The following is a 24,451-nucleotide window of genomic DNA, read 5'->3' on the forward strand; positions in this document are numbered from 1 at the left end:
TATCTTTTAATTCTCAAATACATACAATTAGTGCCAAAATTTGAACCTGAGTAAGAGAGAAGTCACATTGATTTCAATCACCATTAGGAATTATGTCAGCTAATGCCAACTAAAATCCAGTATTATACAACGTGCTTAGAGGCAAATGATATAATCTTTCTGAAATACCAAGCAGTTCTTTTTTCTAGTGATCTGTAGCTCTTAGGGACTTTTCTGTAGTGACTCCTGTCACCTAGACTTTTAGAATTTGTCCTATCTATTTCATTTCCTCAGAGTCTTCAGTTTATAGACAAGTTCATAGACTATACTTTTGGCAGTCCTTTCATAAGCTGAAAAACGTACCTGACAAAGCATCTTGTGCTTCAAAAAAGGTGCTGAGTCCTCCTTTAACATATGCTAGATTGCCCTCATTCTTTTTGTTAGCTTGTTTCTTCAGATTCATCACTGCCATTTTAAGCTGATCAAAACTTAAACAGAGAGACCGAGAAACAGATGACAATCATATAATAGACAAGATACTTAGGAATGAACTATCAAGACAATTCTACACACTTGGAGAACAACAAAGATGACTCACCACCACACTTTTACTTATCTGGAGGTAAGTTGATCACAGGATCACATTCTCTGACTACTGACTACTCATATTGAAAAAGAACATTGTAGAATTTACCCTCATAAGATTGAAGTTGTAAATTGACAGGATACTGTGTGATACTGTTCTATGTGAAAAACAGTTATGTGAATTCACCTCCAGAAAGATTTAGAGCACAATCAAAACTGGGAACTCTGCCAGCACAGTGGTCCCTGTGCAGGCAGGTGTGACAAATGTGTAGGTGTCACTGCCGAGTAAGAAGCACCAGTACAGCAGCCTGTGCTGTCCTGCCAGCACCACATTTGGAGCCACTAGGGCAGGCAGGTAAGGTGCTGAGCGGCACCTCAGTGTGGAGTGTGGGTGTGGAGAGGGTAGTGGGGAGGAGGCGTTTCTGGGAAGGGGAGGATGGAATGAGGGTGGATCAGGCCCAGGAACAGGGCTGAATTGGTGGAGGCCACCTCCACTTTCCAGAGGCCTCACAGCCTTACAGTGAGCTGCTCGGACTTCCGCCAGCTAAGTAGCTGGCAGAGATGCAAGTAGCCTCATAGGGCTGACAGGGGTATTACTTGGGGTAAGGAGAAAACTATCCCCTTACTCTGAGGAGACCTCCGGCCTGCTCCCAACTAGTGCTGGATGCAGTGCAGGTCATGTGGTCTGGCTGCACCAGTGCTAGTTAGGATTGGGCTGTTAGACGGGTGAGAAAACTGATGAAAAGTAAAGACAAGGATATTTCCAGAATAGTTGGCCTCCATGCCTACAAAAAACAATCAGGGCTGCACATACTTACTTTTCTTATCTAAACACAGGTTGAAGGATACTGAATGGCTTATTTGATTCTTTTGAAATCACAAGATTATCAAAAGTATGTGCAAAAAAAAGGGATTGTTCTTTCTCAAAGGAGAAAAGAAAAAAGATTAATGAAGTCACCCATAGCTGTATGATACATCAGGCCAAAATGTCATTCAATACAGATCTTTCATCTCCTCATTGCTGTTACTAGTCTAAAACAATAATTGTATCCCTGCCTTTTAAAATTTCTGTTTTCTGCCCTTGTACTTTTGTTTATTCTTGTCATAATGACAAATGCACTTGGCTGAGCAAACATGCCAAGAGGAGGGATATTCAATTTAAATAAGTAAATATGTACCTATGAACTCCAACTATGAAATATGGCTACTGTCTAGGGCGCTGGATTTCATGAATCATAAGATGCTATTGGAAATAAAGGAATTTTCATTGTGTTTCAAAGTACTACGGATGTTTTCAAATCATGGTACAGTCAGCTTGTTGTCTTGTAGTTGAAATGTATGTTAAAAAACATTTTCTTGCACTATTTTTTTCTTGTATTCTATTCATGTGATGGTGTTATGAATATTAAAATCTATTATAGGCATCAATAGTTTCACTCATGCAATGCTCCTTTGAGCAAGAAGAACATTCCTTCTATTTCCAGAAGAAACTTCCAATAGTGGAAGCACTAAATTAAACACATTATGAAGCACAGGAAGCACAAAATTCCACCCAATGTGCCTAGGTAAAGATACAATTGATATCTTTACCATTTGTACAGACACAAATGGCTATAAGCCACTGAACCACAGTCACCAGTGTTTCAGATGCATTTGATTGTACTTCAATGAAACACCACTGAAACACTGGTGACTGTGGTTCACTGTACTGAAATGAAATACACAAACAGCATTACCGATTCTCAGGCATTAAAGAACTGAACATACACAGCATGTATACTAACCTAGTTGTTGAATGGTTCTCTATCAAATACCAGGCAGCAGAAAAGTTTTCACTGGTGAAGTCAGCACTCTTCCCAGGAAACAGAGCTTCCAGGTCTTTCTGTGGAAACCTTCCTCTGAAAGAGTAAATTAGTCATATTTACTGAAACAAAGGCTGAAAGGGGAAAGATGTTTTATCTCACATTCACGCAAAAGACCACAGCCTGTCCACCAAATGAAAAACACCAAGCCTTAAGGACCACTGTAACTGGCTGTTTCAGCACCTTTGGGCATTCTCAAAGAAGGCACAAAATTTTTAACTGAAACATGTCAGGAATAAAGCTATTCCTCTTCCCAATTCTACCAGTTTTTTCCCATTTGTTTTGGCCCTAAAGCAGTAATCCACTCAGAAGCAGCTACTTTGTCCTGCTTGAGAAAAAAAGCTATAAGGTACTGCAGAGCCCTATGCACAAATTAGAAAGTAGATAGCAGGAGCTTAGAGTGCTGCTCATAAGAAGCAAAATAAGGAGAGGACAAGGAGGAACAATCTCCTGGGCTGCTCTTAGAGTAAGCCTGGAGACAAAGAAAGTAACATGTGTGAAAATTTGCCATATCCTGTCCTTCTGGGGGCCTTGGGCAATCAATTGGGTTCAGTGGAATGCAGGTCCATTTAGTGAAGTGTGTGTGTGGGGGGGAGGGAGTGTACACTACCCAAGTCCAACATCTATTCAAACATGAATTTCAACTAGCTGATATGAGGCAGGCACACTAAGGTAGTTGCAATCTCTACTGTGCATAGGCTCCATACAAGCCTGCACAGGATTTCAATATAGCATCTGCCCTGCGTGTTTCTTCATATGCCATTTCTGTCCTCTTGATTGGAGCCACACCCATTTCTTTGTCAACAAAAAGGTATGCGGTATACCTCCAGTTTGAACATGAAAATGACAAGATTTAATTTTATTCTTTTATTTCTTATTCTGCAGCAAAATAGTTAAGTTGACAATTCACAACATAGCTGTTACTTGAAGTATGTCTGTAAAGACAAAAAAACCCATCAGTTGAGTGGTCAGTGTACATATGTGAGATCAAATGTTAATTTCAAAAATCTTTAAAGGGAGAGAGGCAGAGACATCTATGCATTTTATTCTTTCTCCCACTTTCTCCCACTATCACATAGTACTATCTCCCACTGTCATATCTTAGTCAAAAAAATTGCTCTAAAAACTTTAGAAGCAGTAAAGCATAGTTTAGAAATGAAGTAATGATGCAAGTCACAAAAACTGAAAGAAAATCCTTCCCTGAGGTATTAGAAGTAAACTGCTGTTTTAAAATATGCAAAACATATTGGCTGCAGTTCAGTACATCATACAGCTATCTAACCTCAAGTTGCTCTGGATTATGTGATGTGGAATGCTGTACATGGCAACTTCCACTTTTGGCACATGGCACACAAGCTGCTGAGCGCATGGGAGTTTATCTGAATCATACTGATTCCTGTATAAAACCACAGACTTAAAATTAAACACAGATACTAAAAAAGGAAGATGAAAAATCTCTACTGCAATCCTAAAAACGAAGCTGTTTGGTTGGTACTGATTTCAATAGGATTTGTAGCAATGTAATTGTGCATAGGCTTTAAAAAGAAATGATAGAAACCCTCTGATAGCATTTACTGAAATATTTCAAAGCTATGGAAGTGAGTCAAGTCCCAATACATGAGCTGTGAGGCAGCTGCTCATGGGCTAATTTTGTAACAATTAAAGTCTCCATTGAGTCCAAACTATTCACCCACAGCACCTCAGCGTGATTTACTGCTCTGGTCTTGCATTAGCTACAACTGGTTCATTTAAATTATGCAGACGCACAACAGAATAGCCTATCATCAGGGAAGGCATGCTCAGGGCAGGGACTCGCGCAAAAAGACGATGTTCTGGAGACAAACAGTTCTTATGTTTCCACACTCTAAAAGTAACGTCCTTTCAAAGTATAATGGTGAGGAGAACCACCAGTTTGAATTTAGAAAAAAAAAAAGGTTTAGCAATCAGAAACTTGAGAAGTATCACATATTTCTGGTGCAATATATTTAACTTTGGATATGCAACATAAAAGCTGAATCGTAGGAGCTGGATGACAAGAGCCTTTACTGCACTTCATGGGATTCTGCCAGCATCAAAGGGCTGAAGAAGAGACAGCGATGCCTATCAAACCAATTGCCCAGCAGAGAGGAGGGAAGGGAAGGAAGGATGGAGACAGGCAGATGAAGACATCAGAGTCTGCTCCTGTTCTAGAACAGTCCCTTCCCACTCTCAGGACCACTAAACACCACCTGCCCTGTGAGGGTGTAGCAGGGATTAGCTTACTTTTACTATTGCTTTCCTTTCATGATATATTCTTGAGTATTTTAGCTCCTAATCCTTAGCTGCCTTATGCAAATGGCATAAGTATGTATCTCTTGTATACAGAAACGTATGCCTACAACCCGGTCAACAACGATTTGCTGCTTCCTGCCCTCCCTACCTGCATGTCCTGCTGCAGAGACAGAGACAAGCATGCCAGAGTGCACTGCAATAAAGAGCCATAGAAGTCTGTAACAAAATTCAGGTTCTGTGCATGTGCACCTGTGCATATGTGCACTCTGTAAAATGATAATTGTTCCACATGGGAAACTGCTGTTTCACATGGGTCAAGACTGAACGACTTATAGCCACAATCCTATGCATGTGAACTCAGAAGTAAGTCCCGTTGTGTTCAGTTGGGCTTGCTCCCAGCACAGTGTGTACAGGAGCAGCCTTAGGGCCCAGTCCTAAACTTCCAAAGCTCTGGCGCTGACCTCCAATGTTGGGTGTTGCAAATGTGCTGTAAGGCACGTTCATGGCACCTGGAGAGGAGGATCTTCCAGCGCTGGACCAGTGCCAGTCCGCACTGAGCCTCAGTGCTGCATCTAGTGCTAGCCGGCACTCCAGCAGTGCCGGATGGTGGTGAATAGTTTGGGGCAAGGGGGAGGTGGAGAGTGGGCAAAACGGGGCAAGGGGGAGGAACCGGGGTAGGAAGGGGTAGGACCGGCAGAGCTCTGCTCTGCCATATCCTATCATCCATGTTGGGCTGCAAAGTTCGACATGGAGGCCCTCAAGTTTGTGCTGGCAAAATAGCCAGCGCAGACTTGAGAAGCTCCACTGCGGGGCAGGGGGCTTTCCCGGGGGGAAGGGGATGAAAGTCCGCTGCCCCCAAGGAGACCTCCAGAGACCCCAGAGGTGTCTCTAGATGTACTGGTAGCCATTTTGGCACTGCTGCACCTGGCAGAGCACTGGGGATTGGACTGGGCTGTCAATCCTTTAAAAGAAAAGAAAGCTGAGGTTCTCAGGGTACAGTGCACAGTACTGAATTTTGTGCCTAATATAAATTATGGAGGCTACTCACAAAATATATACAGCACTGGAAAAGCATACTGAAATCAATATGATACTATAACAGAGCCTGGATCATCGGATAACTTCCTTTACTATAAACAAAACTGTATTATAGTAAGTGGTTGGATGATCACAGCAGAGCCTGTCCAATGAGCTGGATGACAATGTATGAGAGAATTGGCTCTGCTTACAGAGTGTTATGCTTTCATTATGTTCCACTGCCAAATTAATTTCTAGGGACATGCTTACTGTCTCAAGCACCATTGCCAAGATATAACAGTAACAACAGTGAAACTAGGATATCTGTCTTATTTGAGTGGTGAGACTAGCAATACTGGGTGGCAAACCTCAGCTGGTAACCAAAAGGGAGACCTCGCTGACACCCCTGGAAAGTGTCAAGCATCATTATGTATCCAATTCATCATAAAAGCAAAATAAAAAAGTGTCACAGTGAGAAAAATGTAACTTCAAGTGCTTTTACTTTTGGCTGGCCCTGCTAAAAGTGCACAAAGGGGCCAGTTCCCACATGCACACCCTTAGCTTGATTTCTCATCATTCCATGACTTGCATGGACCAACTTTTCTGGAAAAGCACTGGGACCAAGGCAAGCTGTCATGATATGCAAGTTGCGTCTGTGTGTTTTTGATTCTTGGTAGTTCACTCATATGCACAAATTACCAACTGATGCTTTGGATATCGGGATTAACATGCCCGTGTAAACCAGTTCTAGATGATGCATTGTTAATACATGCAGTGGCATCTGGTACCCAGGGGTACAAAATTTTTTACCCCCCCCCCCCCCAAAACAAAATCTGGAAGTAATTGCAGCAATGTGATGACATCATTGCCAATTACTTCCAGGTTACCTGCACTCAGAGCTGTTGCATTCCACTCTGAGTGGCTGACGGCTTTTTTCACTTCTTTTTCCCTCAAAAAGTTGGGGGGGGGAGGAGAAAGAGACGCAATGTCAGTTTTCTGTCTACCGATTCATGGTTCAATTAAATAATTTTTTAACCTGATTTTGCTACTGTAATTCCAGTGAAACTTTTACTCAAATGTTCATTCTCTCTTTCCAAATCCCATGGTCAATTTTCCATTCTCCTTTTATTTGACACCTTCAGCCTCAAATCATTGCTCACTCCAGTCTTCGTTGATTGTATATTTTGTTTTGGTGGACATACACTTTCTTAGTTCAATTCTGCTTTTTAAAAAAACTTTCCTTTTCTATACCTAATAATTGCAATTCATCATCTTTCCCTATTTGAACTGGAGGTCCTAAAGTACCCCTCCTTCTTATCATCTTCCTCTTGGTCCACCACTATTTGTTCTTTCAGCATTTGTCATCATTTCTTGCTGGTGATCTGCAGCTCTATTTTTTTTCTCTCATTTCTCAGTTTCTCTAATATCTCTTCCTGTCATGTTGCTATTTCTTGCTGATTATCCTATCTAAAACTGAGCTGTTGGCCAGTTTGCCCTTTTCTGTATCTGTGCCATCTTCTTTCTCTCTCATGCTGGGTAACACTTCCTATCGTGAAGCACAGAACCTTCAACTCCTATTTATCTCTTCTCTGTTTCACCTTCCTTGATTCAGGCTACTGAACACTTGCCAGTCCAAACTTTAAAGTACTTCAAAAATTCATTCTCTTTCATCTCCATCTAATGGGGCAGGAGGTCTGGTCTAGAGGGTACAGCCATCACTAAGCCCACAGATTAAACATGTGAAGGTTGAGATAACTGGAAGCCTCCATGAGCAGTGAGACCTTGAGAGCTGGCAAGCCAAGTCAAGCCCTTTTGAGTGGGAGCCAAGTCGGCTCTAGCTCTTTCCATGAGAGGGAAAGGAGCTGTCAGTCAGCACGGGAGACAGTGTGCGGCCAGAACATTTCACCAGACCATGAGAGCTCCACTTGGACAGTAGGTTGTTCTTCAAAGTTAGAACTTATTTGTGATTGTAAAAACCCCATTGGGGATTTAGAGAAAGCCTACCTGTGTAAACCGTCTTGAGTGAAGCCAAAGGAGTAACCCAATGGCCAGAAAGGCGGTATATAAATAACAGTTATTTATTGTTATTACTGTAAAGACAGTTATCCTGCTATGTTCTTCAGCCTGACTACTGCAATTTTCTTATTTGCCTCTATCACAGTATCAGGCTTTCTCTTCTTTGCCCACTTCTTTTTCCTTATGGATCGTTCTGTTCACATTTCTGCTTTGTTACAGCTTTTTTTATTGGCTCCCATTCTCTCACTAGATCCATTTAACTCACTTTTTACCTGTAAATCACTTTTTCTCCTCTCTTCTCCCAGATCTCTGCTGTGTTGATACTTTTATTTAAACACACCTCTTGCTACCCTTCTCCCCTGGGTGCTGGGAATAAGAATAGGCCCTCAGTTTGACTGTACTTGTCATAAGAAGCGACTAAACAGCCACTGGGTAGATGGGACTCCTTAGCCTGGGAAGGCAGCTCATCTGAGAGAAGGAAAACTCTGATCCCAAACCTCCACTGCCTTGTGGCTATATCCAGTTATGGAAAAGGCTTCAGGAGTCAACCTTGAGGCAAAATCTGGAGCCAGAGTCCCTGAGGCAGTTCATGGCTGAACACAGTCACGTTCTGGCAACTCCTGCAACGCCGCTGGAACCAACCGTATTGGCTTCTGCCTTTCCATTGGACCATTTCAGCGACGTGGAGAGGGGGAATTTGCTGCATGGGTAACAGCCTATCCTCCATACCTACTTTACCCAGGCCTCGCGCACTGGAGAGACCATTCAGAGCGCGATACCATAGTCTTCTGAGACTCAAGGATGCCAACATGCTACCCTCATTACCAATGCCACTCCCTTCTCACAAGGACACAAACGGTGCTCAGTAAGGATTCAGAAACATTGGAAAATTACATTTCCCAAGGAGCTTGGTGCTCAAGACATGATTCCTGCATTATTCCATGGCCTAATTAAGACCATAGGAGTAGCCCATCTCATCACATTGCCAGAGCAGCTTTAGATGAAGAGTAAGAGGAACTAGGAGGCTTACAAAGCTGCAGATGTCTTCAGACCACATTGGGTTCCTGATGCTATTGCTCCAGGTCTCATCAAGTGCCTCATCAATCAGGCACTTGACGAGACCTGGAACTTGAAACAGAACTAAGTTTAAAATTAGCTAATTCAAGCTTAATCTGAATTGAGCCCAAATCAGTTTGCTTCATATAAGCATTTTAAATGATTTTCTAAGGAAAATTTGGGTTGCCAAGATGTGTTACACACGCTTCCCTATGCCTAGAGATGGGGCAGCTATTAATTAAGACAAGGGCCTAGCTAACAGCTTGCAGATTCTGGCTCAGAGTGTATTATAGCTTAAATCAGAACAGTCTCCTACACAGCTTCCTAAAAGACTCACTAGCCCTGGTGGGCTCTGAGGCGGTCAGCCAGTGCAGGGGAAAGGTGGCAAAGGTGTGTGTGACTTTCAGTACCCCCACCCCATTCTCGTTGAGACAAATCTGCAGATAAAAAATCTGTGGATAAATAGGCTGCACCTGTATATATTATGCCAATAAAGGTTCTGATTACTGAAGCATTTTAAATTGAGCCTAAAGGAACAAGCCCATTCCAGATAACTGAATCAAGCTCCATCAAGCAACCTAAACCAGATACATATCAGCATACAATAGTCTTAACTTGGAAACCGAGGTAAAACGAACATGCAGTTTGAGTATTTGGAACAATCCGGTTATTATGTTAGCAGGATTTAGTTATATGAGCAGAATTTGATGGCTTCACTTGCTTTTATTTGCAAAGAAATGTAAATGTATAGTTCATAAACTTTTAAACTGTTTTCAGCAATTCACAGATAGTGAATTTAGTGGACATGACTATGTAAAATCTATTTCAAAACTCAATCCAGGCAGTTCTACTGGATACTGTCAGTGAAAAGTAACATGAACTAGATTCCACAGGATTTTATAGGTCAAGAAGAGCCATTTTAAGTAAATAAAGACTGAATGGCAACCACCATAAACAAAGCAAGTTACCATACACATTCCCCCTGTCTGGTATCAGCCAGACTCCTAGGAGCAGAAGTTTGTACCGGCTGTATTTTGTTACTCATGCATGCAGAAGACCAGCAGAAAGGACGCTGGGATAGACTAAACAGGACAAACCCAAAAGGTGTTAACAAGGACTTTCTCCAATGGTAGGACAGAGGAAGAGGATGCTCTCTGGAAACAATCCAAAGGGCAGCTAATGGCAAACCTGCCTAGGTATAAAACTGATATGACAGAACAACACTTAAACATTATTGGATGCGTCCCAACGACAGTAGGAAACAACAGAAAAAGTAGGCAGGTGACCAAAGCTGATGACACAAAGAAAAGTCATCACACACAGGACGCAATCTGGTCAAAGTTTTGAAGTCCTGTTAATTTAAATGGGGGAGCACATGCTTGCATTCACATGCCTGAATTCCCCCCCCCCACTGAGATTGGTGAGTCCTGTGACTTTAAAACAGCTTGACTTCTAATATTGAAATGCAAAATATGTAAATGAAGTCTGCAGCTAACCAAGTGAGCTGTTGAAGAATTATAGCCCCCTTGAATTTACATACAAACCAAAACAAACTCTCTCTGCTGAAACAGTAATCATAAAAAAGGATTCATATATTCCATTAGGTGGCAGTATATGATCAGCAAGGTAGAGCAGTTTCAAAACAGAGACCAGTTTTTTACCCCCCCCCCCCCCAAGTACTAATATGACAACACACAATGGTACTGGGAATATTTCAGTTTCATATTCACTTTCAAGAAGCTCCCAATAGTGACATGGTGACTGGGCACAGAGCACAAACCATCTCAGAAACTTTCTAGCCAGATGAACCACTTTGAGAATTGATCATTACTGTCCTATTTTAAGACTGTTAATGGCCAGAGAAGGAAGATGAAAACAGTTATAATTTAGTCAGCTTTAACAGTGGAGTAGTTGTGCCTGTACTGCAGGCACAGCCCTAGGACCCTTTAAGGGTTAATAATTTTTATTGAGGTCTGCACTTTTGTAAGTAGGATCCCTCTGCTTAAAAGATAGGATCTACTTTGTTCCTCTGAAACATAATCTTATTTGCAAAAGTTCATGCATACTTTTATAAATTAGTTAATCTTTGAGGTGCCATAGGATCCTGTGGCTGCAATCCTAGACAGCTAGATTGTGGGCTGGGGAAAGCACGTGTGCAGCTGAATGTGTCCTGGAAGTTTTGTTCTTACTACAGTTTATCACCCAGGAGAACAGGCAAGTCACTTTTCCACTTAAAACCATTAAAAACATTGTTAAGGCATGTCTAGTAGCTCATGTGGTCCTTCCCTCAAATACATGCACGTAACAGTACATGACACTCGAAGACTGCCAAAAAAGACAAAAGGATGAGGTCTTGAGTATCCATACTGCTATGGACACTCATGAGTCAGAACTGTCTAAACAGGGTTCCTTTGCCAGAAACCACAACCTAGGGTTTAAGGAGCAAACAACTCCATCCTATCCATATTTTCACCTGAGCCCTTACCCCAATTTTTATTCATCTCTTACCACCCCTGCATTCCTATTGAACTAGCTCTGTCTCCATGGCCTGTGTCAGCCTGCTGTTGAGTTGTTCTCAGGAGTCAGAAGGTGAACGCAAGGAACCAAAAGGAGACTGCACCCATGTGTGCGCTTCTAGGAGAAGGTGCATCTGTAGCATCTAAGCTCAACCAACAGTCAATTTAAATTGGCTGTCAGGCTTTGAAAAGACAATAACAATAAAAAAGCTTTCCATCTCCACCCTTGAAACAGATGTTTCAAATTTATTCCAAAAACTTAACAAATGCTCTTCATTACATCATAGCTTGCTAATTTGTTCTTGGAAGAAATCTAAAGGGTAAAACTCGACCAAAAAGCAGCAAATTTTTTTGGTCCTCAAAACTATGTCACGATGGAAGAAACGTAATTTTGGTTTTCTCTGTAAACTGCTTTGTAAACTTTTTTTGTTGAAAAGTGGTATGTAGCTTAACCACAACAATGATGATAATAAGCATTCAAGCTTGTGTTGCCATATCATGTCTCTATATTTCTCATATGGATTTATTTATTTATTATTAGATTTATACCCGGCCTTTCAATCCAAATGATCTCTTTGCTGTTTTACAATAAAATGGCATAAAATATGGCAATTCTTTTAAAGATTCAAATGGGTTCCTTTTGCCATGTTGCATTTCTAGAAGTTTGCCAGAGACTACAGCACACAATTATAAAGTAACAAAACTACAGTACAAGACCTGAGCACTCCCAATGATGTCACTCGTCCTGCTGCTGTAGAAGTCCCAAAGCTCTGCACCCTCCACATCATCTTTGCTGGTTTTTATTAATTTCAGTGGGTCTTGGACATGATCCCAGACAGGCAGCAGAGCTCAATAGATTCAGAACAGGTTTGCAAGGAGCAAATAAATGGCTTAAGTACACAAAACGAACTGCAGGATTAACACAGGTGGGAAATTCCGCAATCTTATTACTGCTGTCTCACAGATCTCAAAGGGTTTTCACCAAAAACCAAAATAAGTGACCACTGAATAAATTTAAAGGTATAAAGTAACCATATTTGTAATAAAATATTTGGCAGCAGACTCAACTGGAAAGCAATTTACCACACTCAGACCACAGTTAAACATTTTACTGCAAATATTATATCTTCATTCAAATATGAAAATCAAATATTTTTACTTACTTCACGCCATAAAATAAATTCCACAACTGAAACGAATACACCCAGAGCTAGGTTAGTCTGATTAATAAGAACATAACATAAGAACATAAGAACAGCCCCACTGGATCAGGCCATAGGCCCATCTAGTCCAGCTTCCTGTATCTCACAGCGGCCCACCAAATGCCCCAGGGAGCACACCAGATAACAAGAGACCTCATCCTGGTGCCCTCCCTTGCACCTGGCATTCTGACATAACCCATTTCTAAAATCAGGAGGTTGCGCATACACATCATGGCTTGTACCCCGTAATGGATTTTTCCTCCAGAAACTTGTCCAATCCCCTTTTAAAGGCGTCTAGGGTAGACGCCAGCACCACATCCTGTGGCAAGGAGTTCCACAGACCGACCACACGCTGAGTAAAGAAATATTTTCTTTTGTCTGTCCTAACCCGCCCAACACTCAATTTGAGTGGATGTCCCCTGGTTCTGGTATTATGTGAGAGTGCAAAGAGCATCTCCCTATCCACTCTGTCCATCCCCTGCATAATTTTGTACGTCTCAATCATGTTCCCCCTCAGGCGTCTCTTTTCTAGGCTGAAGAGGCCCAAACGCCGTAGCCTTTCCTCATAAGGAAGGTGCCCCAGCCCCGTAATCATCTTAGTCGCTCTCTTTTGCACCTTTTCCATTTCCACTATGTCTTTTTTGAGATGCGGCGACCAGAACTGGACACAATACTCCAGGTGTGGCCTTACCATAGATTTGTACAACGGCATTATAATACTAGCCGTTTTGTTCTCAATACCCTTCCTAATGATCCCAAGCATAGAATTGGCCTTCTTCACTGCCGCCGCACATTGGGTCGACACTTTCATCGACCTGTCCACCACCACCCCAAGATCTCTCTCCTGATCTGTCACAGACAGCTCAGAACCCATCAGCCTATATCTAAAGTTTTGATTTTTTGCCCCAACGTGCATGACTTTACACTTACTGACATTGAAGCGCATCTGCCATTTTGCTGCCCATTCTGCCAGTCTGGAGAGATCCTTCTGGAGCTCCTCACAATCACTTCTGGTCTTCACCCCTCGGAAAGGTTTGGTGTTGTCTGCAAACTTAGCCACTTCACTGCTCAACCCTGTCTCCAGGTCATTTATGAAGAGGTTGAAAAGCACCGGTCCCAGGACAGATCCTTGGGGCACACCGTTTTTCACCTCTCTCCATTGTGAAAATTGCCCATTGACACCCACTCTCTGCTTCCTGGCCTCCAACCAGTTCTCAATCCATGAGAGGACCTGTCCTCTAATTCCCTGACTGTGGAGTTTTTTCAGTAGCCTTTGGTGAGGGACCGTGTCAAATGCCTTCTGAAAGTCCAGATATATAATGTCCACGGGTTCTCCCACATCCACATGCCTATTGACCTTTTCAAAGAATTCTATAAGGTTCGTGAGGCAAGACTTATCCTTACAGAAGCCATGCTGACTCTCCCTCAGCAAGGCCTGTTCATCAAGTAGAATAATTGTCATTCTACTTTCTAAAGAAAGGTATTCAATTTTAGTCATTGTTTTAAGAAAGTATTAAAAAATCTTTCAGGCAAGTAAAGTGTTAAAAGTCCATTTCAGTGTTTTTGCCCCCTCCACCAGCCTTCACTCTTCTCCTTTCCACATTCTCTCATCACTTCCTCTGTATCTTAGGGCACAATCCTCACCCACAGATGGGCTGCACAAATCCCTTGTTGCCAGCCAAAAGGTGTCACCAACATGCCGTAAAGCACTTTCATGTCATCGAGAGAGCAGGGAGGCCAGCCCAAGTCCCGCTGGGTCGGTGCAAAGGTAAGCCCGTGCCAGCCAATTCAGGCTGGCATGGAGTTCGGGGGGGGGGCATAGGAAGTGCAGGATGTAGGCATTTGAGGGCAGGGGCAAGGCGGGCGGTGTGTGGGTCATGGGTGAGTAGGTGGTGGGGCCAGAATCTGGCACCTGTGCTGGATCCTAACCCAACCCCGGGCAGCCCAGTACAGTTCCAGGCTGCTCAGATCTAAGTAGCCCCACTGGGGCTGCAGCAGCTTTATCTGGGATAAGGGGAAGGAATTTGCCCATCAAGAGGCAGCATTCAAAGCTCAGTGATGACATGGTGCCCCAATCCTAAATGCACAGTATCTCTGTCTGCAGTACTAGCATTATGTTGGGGCTCAGTGACAATGAGAGGAATTTTATCAAGGGGTGTAAAGTTTATTTTCAGCACCTTCCTTTCTCCCTTCAAATGTGAATTTGGCTCCTAGGCCCTCTTTTTGACCCCAGGGCTTAGGTGCAATGCATTCCCTGCATCCCCGTCTCAGAAGCCCTGTTAGGTCTTGTGACACTGCAGTTACATCCACTTGATCCTAAGCAATTGCTGGTTGTGACAACAAGGTTTAAGAAAAGGACATGCCATCATAGAAACACCATACTGGAATCTTGCAGAAAACCTGCAGTATTCATAAAGAAAAACAACAAGATCTGAGGAAAACCAAATACTAAAATTTTAATAAAAGCTGAAATACATGATAGATGCAAAATATAAATATTTTTACTCTCTTACTTCTGCTACAGATCACACACACACACACCGTTCAAACAAACTTAAATGGCTAATCTCAGGTCATTTACCACATCATCTTTTCATCTCCTATTTAGCTGTTAAAAAATGTTTCCACTATATGGAGTTGTAACTTATCACCTGGGCAATATACAATAGATTAAGATAATCAGTTACAATATGTACAAACAATCTGTTGGAGAACTCAGCATTAGGGAAAAACACCCTGCTTGTTTAGCACTTTGAGATTCTAGAGCTGCAATCCTATGCACACTTTCTGGGAAGTAGGGGCTGTAAATACTGTATAATCCTAATTATGGAGTCACTCATTATGCAGGGCAAACCATGATCTGATACAGAGAACTGGTTCAGACATAATGATAAACTGTGGTTTAGCATTACAAGCATGTATCACGGCATGCTTCTTGTGTCTGTGTGCTTCGCCCATGTGCAATTAAAAGCTTCTGTTTTCAGTTTGTACAAGCCACGATTAGTCAGAAAGCAGGACACCAATCCAGGATCCCGAAAACCAAGAAGATGAAAAACAATTTTCTAATTTTAACGTCCTCCAAATGCCTGAAGAGATACTAACTTTCTCTTATGCTGGTTTTCCAGAAGCAAGTCAAATTCTCTGTCTAAACTGGCTATTCTCACACCTCACATTTTGAAGCCTTTCTGGAATTCATAGAGAGAAAGCCGCTAAGAATGTGGATAAACAGTGCTTGGTACTCACTTGTCTATTTCAATACCAAGAGGATTAGCAGGACGGAGACACAGAGGGGGCATCCCTTTGTTCCTGTCAGTGCGCATGTCGTAATAGTTAATTTCATCAACCCAGACAGCAGACTGTTCCAAGATGCCTTGAGAAAACAGAGCATATACCCTTATGACAATAAGCTCTGCCCAGCCTCATGAAATCCTGCCCTGCTACATTAAGCCAAAAAAGCCCAATATGTAGAATATACATGCCTAGACAATAGTTTAAAAAAAAAAGAGACAAAAACTAACCTGGAAACCAAATCCACACTGCTTTTGTTGGCATCTGCTGACTGCGTCTATGCATATCAAAGAGCAACAAAAACAGTACTGGCAATTAAAGACTTCTATTTCCCACATGGCACCAGTAGCAGACCTGCCATTCACTAAATGGGGCAAATGCCCCGGGGCGCTTCTCCAATGCTCCCTGGAGTTGTGCAAGGCTCTGCAACGTTTTGGTGAGTGTGGGGGGGGGGAGATTCGCACAGGGCTCTGTTGCAGACCTTTGCTCCAGGTGTGGGGCTGGGGAAATCCACCACTGCATGGCACTAACACTTTTGTTTTCTTGCATCAATAATGCTAATGTAACACTCAAATTGAAAAAAAAAAAATTTGTTCAGCTCCTCCTGTATGTTCTAGAAGTTCGTGTTAACATTAGTATACATGCAGTAGTAATGTAACAGAGGCCCAAGGACACTTCACTGTGTCCATGCAAGCATACCTTGTGAAATCAGTGCATAATTATTTCAACTCAGTGAGGTCTCTATTGAACTCAGTAGGACCAACCGCTGAATAAAAGCACGCAAGGCTTAGATGCCAGTATGAGTATGAATTAATTCAAAACTTAAATCAACAACGATGAAGAGCAGAAGTAATTGTTATTGGGTGGGGGAATCATTCATTGACAAAGTGATATTGTGCGTGCAGAAGATCTCAGACAATATCTACATCTCCACTTCAAATATTAGAACTTGGAGGCTTCAAGGACTTCAGGTATTAGAACTGGGGAAAAAACTATGCCTTGAAACGCTGCTGTCAGAGTAGTCCATTCAGCACCAGATTGACCAATGCCCTGACTTGGCATAAAGCTGCTTCCATGTATTCATAGGATTGGATCCTGCTAACTTCCATAAACCCTGACCCTATCAAGATTTTTTAATACCTCCATAAACTTTTAAAAATTTAGGACAAATATTTATAAGCATAGCTGTATAATGTATGAGGCAAACATACCTATTTTTTCAGGTTTCAGGAGTTTGAAGGACACTGTTGAAGTCCCTTTACCTCCGGACTTTGTGGTGACAATAATGTCCCCTTTGTCATTCTTAGCCTGACCGACTCGACACACAATTTTGCTGGCCGACATCCATTCAGCAGTGAGAAGACAGTTGTGCCCACAGATTGTCAAGCCTGTATTATAAGAGTATCAGATAAAGCAGAGGAAACAAATTGCTTGATAGCGAATATTCTTTATTTAATCATCTCATAATTACCTGAAATGCTATTATTCCATACTCTTATGGTTTTAGTTCAAAAAGACAAACTACAAATAACTTTTAAGCTAGTAGTCTTAATACATAAACATGGGCATTCTGTACTAATGTACTCAGCCTTGAGCAATGACAGGGAGGTTACAGATACCATACAGACTTGTAACAGGCAGTAAACTGAAGCTCTGCGATGTTAAGAGACATGTCATTTGCAGTGATTCTTGAACACTGGGGTGAACCTCCCTTGGGGGAAGCACTTGAAAGGGTAAGACTGAAGGCCCCAGCAGAAAAGTTTTACTTATCCACAAGGTTTTCTTCTACTGACATTTATTCTTCTTAGGAAAAGATCAGAGATTATCTGTCTTGGTCCTTTTCTAATGGAAGCATTGGATTAATCCACAGATCATTGCATACAGCAACTGGCTGAACACAAAACATATTAAAATCTTTCTGCTTGTGAAACAAGTTACCTTGTGATCACTGCACTAATAAATAAGTTCAAAAGGGGAGGGCAAGTTCAAAATGTTTGAAACATACATTTCTTGGTAAAGCCAGAATTTGAAATCCTGCCTTTACAAACTGATTAGCTCATAACAAGCAACCACTTACCTACAGACCTGCATAAACAGCATGTCATGTGATGTTTTAAAGGCTCAGAGGTGTCACTAATGTTTGTGTCACCTGATTTGAGACCTCACTGCGTTGCCCCTATGATGGACCTCCTCTCGTACCAAGCCATACATTACAATATACCAGACCATAAATTACAATATCGTGCACACAATCTAAATGCAGTGGCATCACTAGGGTTGGTGTCACCCCCATTAAGTTTATTTACAGTATTTATTTTAATATAGAACAGTACAGGTCGCCCAACAAATCAGTAACCAACCAAAAACCAGTGGCCAACTTGATGAGGCAGTTTAGCATATGCATAAAGCAGTTGTGTTTTCTTTTCAGTTGTGTTTTTCCTTTATTTGGCTATAACATTTGAGAGCATACAGATATTTCAATGTGGTTTGTTTCACTGCATTCTGCAATACGCATTAAATGATATACACATTGATTGATACATAACATGATGGTATTACAGGTGGAGCCTGTTTATCCGTAGATTATATGTCCACTTGATGTCTCTCTAGGGTTCAGAATGCCCAGAGAGGAGAAAAAAACGCCATTTCCTGAGGAAAACCAGAAGTGACTTTTTTGCTTTTTAAGGCATTCTAACGGCTGGGGAAGCCTTCCAGTAATGTTTTTCACCTTTTAAGCCTCCCAGGGTTTCCCCTGCCTTAGAATGCCTTAAAAAGTGAAAAAGTCACTTTCGATTTCCTGAGAGAAACTGGAATTGGTGTTTTTTCGCTTCTCCGGGCTATTCTGAAGCCCAGAGAGGCAATGGGTGGACGTGTGCTGCCTCTCCAAGCTTCAGAAAGCCCTCTGGATGGGACTAGAGCACAACTCTAGCCCCTTTGGAGGGGTTAACGGAGTGAAGACTGCAGATTTGCATATCTGCGAACTTCGGTACCAGCAGGGGCTCCGAGAATGCACCTCCTGTGATACTGAGGCCCCACCTGTATTAAAATATCAAGATTTTTCACAATATGGGCACTAGTGGTGTCAACCATCCCCCCCCCCAGGTGCGTCAGCTGGTGAGTTTGCAATCCCCTAGTGACACCACTGGAAAGACTTGCCATGAAAAGTGGGCAGAAGTACAGCAGAGGGCACAGGTACTCTCACCTTGGGGTGTGCCCAGTCTAGAGTTCATTATAACATCATTCAATGTAAATGGAGCTGTGATAGGTCTCAGGGGTTGAGGGTAATGTATCCTATGGCAACTACCTTTATCTAAAGTAAGAAGTCAGGTTGCAATACTGCCTGAAAGAAAGGCCAGGATTGGTGGGCAGCAAAAGCAAAGGCAGCTAAAGATTAACTTGAATGTGGAGAGAACATAATGGAATGGCTCTACATTTATGAAGACAAATGGTGGCTTGCATATGGACAAGGGGAGGAAAGTTCTGTAGACTTGCTGGCTATAAAAATTCTAACTCTTTGAACAGCCAGACTACCATCTGAAGGAGGTGGGTTTAAACCAAGTACAAGAGTGTCCCCTTATCTGCTGGGGTTCTGTTCCAGAACACCCCCCCTCCCCGCAGATAGCTGAAATCACGGATGGGGCAAACACCCATCCCTGTAGTCCAGCCCCCCTCCCCCAGAGGTAAGGGAAGCTCCACTTCCCTCGCCCCTGCAGGGACTTCTGAGATTAGCAGAGGCCGTGGACAGACGTCCACGGCTTCTGCTGGGCTCAGAATGAGCTTTAGAGTTCAAATCACATGACTTCCAGTTTCATAGAGAAACCAGAAGAGATGTTTTTAATGCCTTATAAAGCATTAAGAGGCTGGGAAAGCCCTGGAGGGCTGAATTTGTGAATACAGGATCTGCGGATATGGGACCCCTCCTGTAATTTTTGAGTCTTCAAGACACAAAGCTAACCTTATATGTTGTATATGTGCATGGAACACAGAAGGACATTTCCCTCACACATCAGCCTGCTTAATTGTTAAATAAATAGAATCAGTGACCAGAGAAGAACTGGGCCCTCACAATTTCCTTTGCCAAGGAAAGCAGCAGTTTAAATATACATATCCAATTCTCAACCAAGATGTATGAATTTTGCAGTTGGGTACGTGTACCTAAGTTCAAAATGCAAAGTGAGAAGCAAACGTGACATAGCATTGCTTCAAGAACCCAGATTCTAAGGTAAACTTTGGCTTCCCTTTGAAACGCTAAGATCTGCTTGGTAAACTAATCAAGCTCACACTCTCTGGGGGAAAGAAGGTGTTGGAATACTGAGCTCCTGCTGCAGGGTACAGCTTCTAGCAAACCTCACCTGGATGCTGACTGGCCCATCTCACTTAGACTGTCGACTGGTATAAGAATTCCCTTTTATGACAACCAGGGCAAGATGACAAAAGTTGCACAGATAGTATGCTCTGTGTCATTCCTTGTACAGACTGTATCTATACCACAGCTAGGCTAGGCTCAGCTGGGTTAAACTCAAACATCTATACAGGTCAGACCTCGGTATCCGCAGGAGATTCGATCTTAGGACCACCCCCCCCCCCCGGGCGGATACCAAAAATTGCAGATAAGTGAATCCACACTCTTTGATCCCTTATGTCCTCCAAAGGAGACCAGAGCTGTGCCATATAACTGGAAGCTTCCCCCGGTCTCAGAATGCCTTATATGGCATCAAAATGATTGGAAACTGGAAGTGGTATTTTTTCGCATCCACAAGTAAAAAGCCCGCAGAGATAGCAGGCAGATGCACACTGCCTCTGTGGGCTTTAGAAACCCTCTGGAGGTGACCAGAGTACAGCTCCATGGTTCCAGGAGACCCGCGTTGGGCCAGATCCGTGGATGTAAAATCCGTGGATAAAGAAACTCCACCTATAGTCTTATCTCAGCTATAGTTTCTCCCCATCTAGGTGATTACCTCATACTCCATGAAAATTTAAAGTTTCTCTTTGCTAGTACAGTGGACCCCTGCTTTACTATGGTAATCTGTTCTCAAGACAGCATTGTATTGTGGAAGTATTGTCATTTGAACCCAATAACCCATTGCTTTTGGTAATTTGTTCCAAGACCTCAAAAGCTGACGTTTCTGCCAATAGAACTATGTTATTTTCTTCTCTAAAGGGTTGTTTAAAAGGTGCTTACTGGAAGGGGAATGCTTATCAGCTTACACAATGTTATAATTATAAAATATTACAAGGCTGTAGCCTTTCCTTCATACACATAGTCACCATGCTAAAAATGCTGCTTTTGGCTGAGAAGCTGTCAAATGCTTGCATCTGCATTGCCGACTGGCATATCTATTACCTGCAAGGTCCTGTTTGGTGGCAACTCTGAGTGCACTGTAAAGTGAAAAACTTCTTGTACAGTAAACCTTCTCTTGCAACAGATTCCATTAAAATGCGATATGATCATTTTAATGTAACCCAATGAAAAGTGTGGATCCACTGCTTTGACTTTTTGCTCAGCTACATATTGTTCTCGTCATTAGCAATTCTCTGTCAACTCTTCAACATTATGAGAAACTAGGGGGCAAAAACCCTCATCCTGTCTGTCAAGCAGTTTCACCATAGCACAAAATTATTCAAATTGACCAGCAACTGACACACTTCTGAGTAAACTTTGCTGCATGCAGACATTGTGGATATCAAAACTTAAATAGCTTTCTTGTCTTACCTATGAGATCTGTTGGGCCCATTCCCAAGTTCTCTCCTCGAATCGTAACCTTTGTCCATGCAATACCTTCATTGGGAGAAATACCCGTCACGAGAGGGGGTTTGCGTGCGTGAGACATAATGATTGTCTTCTGTGATTCAAGATTCTGCTATCCTGCAACCTGAGTCAATAAACATATATCACACATGAGACGTTTACATAGCTCTAATGATAATTATAACAGAAAATGCTCGCTTGAAGTATTAAATACATTCTGACAAGAAATAAATATAGCAATAATAGAATACGTTTAGTTCTTTAAGTACCATTTAGCATAGGACTACTATATTAGGGCCAAATCCTATCCAATTTTCCAGTGCTGGTGCTGCTGTGCCAATGGGGCATGCACTGCAACCTGTGGTGGGGAGGCAGTCACAAAGGCCTCCTCAAGACATGGAAATATTTGTTCCCTTACCTTGGGGTTGCATTGAGGAAGTACCAGTGCTGGTAAGTTGGATAGGATTGGGCCCTTAGTCGTGTAGTGGACTGCCTAGGAGAGGCTTGGGAGCATGCAGAACTACTGCCAGGTTCATAGCCAACACCATCCATATGAACCATCTCTATGTGGGTGGCCTGTACATGAATGCTCTTATTCCTGAGACTCTAGTCACATTATCAAGTCACAGCCACAATGGGAAGAATTAAAGGCCCATTTATCCTATAGTCTTATCAACTCAAATGGAACTACTTAGAAGTGGTTTCAGAATAGCATTACTAAAAGGGGCTGCAATGATTTAGTTTCCCTTGCTCTTTTCCCTCCCCTCCCCACCTGTTTCCCTATAACACTTTGACATTAGCATAAAGAACACCTGGCCAAGCAGATGAGTTGCTTTCTAAATTTTATGTCTTCTTCAGCTAGATTCCTCCCAAAACAACGCCTCCTCGTTTGTCCACTTGTGAGATTGATATGTATCAGGTGACTGGGCATCCAAGCCCACCTGACCAGGATGGAAGGGGAGGGGTAGAGATGCCAAGGTGATGGTGAATCATCCAACTGGATGGACCCATAAACTCACTTGACCCAGGTTACTTAAAGTCAAACCCAAAGGAGGTTGGCAGCCCAAGCCTAACCTGCCATGGAGCAGGCAGGCCGATAAGCCTGCATTGCATCCAAGGCAGGATTTGAGCTGAAAGTGGCTCAGCCCGGGGCAAGGGGAATCGCTTCCCCTTAAGAACATAAGAACATAAGAACAGCCCCACTGGATCAGGCCATAGGCCCATCTAGTCCAGCTTCCTGTATCTCACAGCGGCCCACCAAATGCCCCAGGGAGCACACCAGATAACAAGAGACCTCATCCTGGTGCGCTCCCTTGCATCTGGCATTCTGACTTAACCCATTCCTAAAATCAGGAGGTTGCGCATACACATCATGGCTTGTACCCCATAATGGATTTTTCCTCCAGAAACTCGTCCAATCCCCTTTTAAAGGCGTCTAGGCTAGACGCCAGCACCACATCCTGTGGCAAGGAGTTCCACAGACCGACCACGCGCTGAGTAAAGAAATATTTTCTTTTGTCTGTCCTAACCCGCCCAACACTCAATTTTAGTGGATGTCCCCTGGTTCTGGTATTATGTGAGAGTGTAAAGAGCATCTCCCTATCCACTCTGTCCATCCCCTGCATAATTTTGTATGTCTCAATCATGTCCCCCCTCAAGCGTCTCTTTTCTAGGCTGAAGAGGCCCAAATGCCGTAGCCTTTCCTCATAAGGAAGGTGCCCCAGCCCCGTAATCATCTTAGTCGCTCTCTTTTGCACCTTTTCCATTTCCACTATGTCTTTTTTGAGATGCGGCGACCAGAACTGGACACAATACTCCAGGTGTGGCCTTACCATCGATTTGTACAACGGCATTATAATACTAACCGTTTTGTTCTCAATACCCTTCCTAATGATCCCAAGCATAGAATTGGCCTTCTTCACTGCCACCGCACATTGGGTCGACACTTTCATCGACCTGTCCACCACCACCCCAAGATCTCTCTCCTGATCTGTCACAGACAGTTCAGAACCCATCAGCCTATATCTAAAGTTTTGATTTTTTGCCCCAATGTGCATGACTTTACACTTACTGACATTGAAGCGCATCTGCCATTTTGCTGCCCATTCTGCCAGTCTGGAGAGATCCTTCTGGAGCTCCTCACAATCACTTCTGGTCTTTACCACTCGGAAAAGTTTGGTGTCGTCTGCAAACTTAGCCACTTCACTGCTCAACCCTGTCTCCAGGTCATTTATGAAGAGGTTGAAAAGCACCGGTCCCAGGACAGATCCTTGGGGCACACCGCTTTTCACCTCTCTCCATTGTGAAAATTGCCCATTGACACCCACTCTCTGCTTCCTGGCCTCCAACCAGTTCTCAATCCACGAGAGGACCTGTCCTCTAATTCCCTGACTGTGGAGTTTTTTCAGTAGCCTTTGGTGAGGGACCGTGTCAAACGCCTTCTGAAAGTCCAGATATATAATGTCCACGGGTTCTCCCGCATCCACATGCCTGTTGACCTTTTCAAAGAATTCTATAAGGTTTGTGAGGCAAGACTTACCCTTACAGAAGCCATGCTGACTCTCCCTCAGCAAGGCCTGTTCGTCTATGTGTTTTGAGATCCTATCTTTGATGAGGCATTCCACCATCTTACCCGGTATGGATGTTAGGCTGACCGGCCTATAGTTTCCTGGGTCCCCCCTCTTTCCCTTTTTAAAAATAGGCGTGACATTTGCTATCCTCCAATCTTCTGGCACTGTGGCCGTTTTGAGGGACAAGTTGCATACCTTAGTCAAGAGATCTGCAACTTCATTCTTCAATTCCTTAATAACCCTTGGGTGGATGCCATCAGGGCCCGGTGACTTATTGATCTTTAATTTATCAATGAGGTCTGAAACATCTTCTCTTTTAACCTCTATCTGACTTAACTCC

The 24,451-nt window shown here is 42.8% G+C and overlaps 1 protein-coding gene across 3 annotated transcripts in view; it reads right to left on the reverse strand.

Moving 5' to 3' along the window:
• Window positions 1–24,451, reverse strand: part of EXOC2 (exocyst complex component 2) — a 113,476-nt gene that overhangs the window by 76,103 nt on the left and 12,922 nt on the right. For all 3 annotated transcript variants that reach the window (XM_066623517.1, XM_066623518.1, XM_066623519.1), the window contains 5 exons: window positions 21,506–21,665; window positions 17,004–17,180; window positions 15,748–15,874; window positions 2,349–2,462; window positions 343–467 (listed from right to left, as the gene is read on the reverse strand). In XM_066623517.1, coding sequence (XP_066479614.1) covers window positions 343–467; window positions 2,349–2,462; window positions 15,748–15,874; window positions 17,004–17,180; window positions 21,506–21,623 — 661 coding nt within the window. In that variant the 5' untranslated portion in view covers window positions 21,624–21,665. The remainder of the gene's footprint in view (window positions 1–342; window positions 468–2,348; window positions 2,463–15,747; window positions 15,875–17,003; window positions 17,181–21,505; window positions 21,666–24,451) is intronic.

Source organism: Tiliqua scincoides, chromosome 4 (assembly GCF_035046505.1).
Source record: "Tiliqua scincoides isolate rTilSci1 chromosome 4, rTilSci1.hap2, whole genome shotgun sequence".
Lineage (NCBI taxonomy): Eukaryota > Metazoa > Chordata > Lepidosauria > Squamata > Scincidae > Tiliqua > Tiliqua scincoides.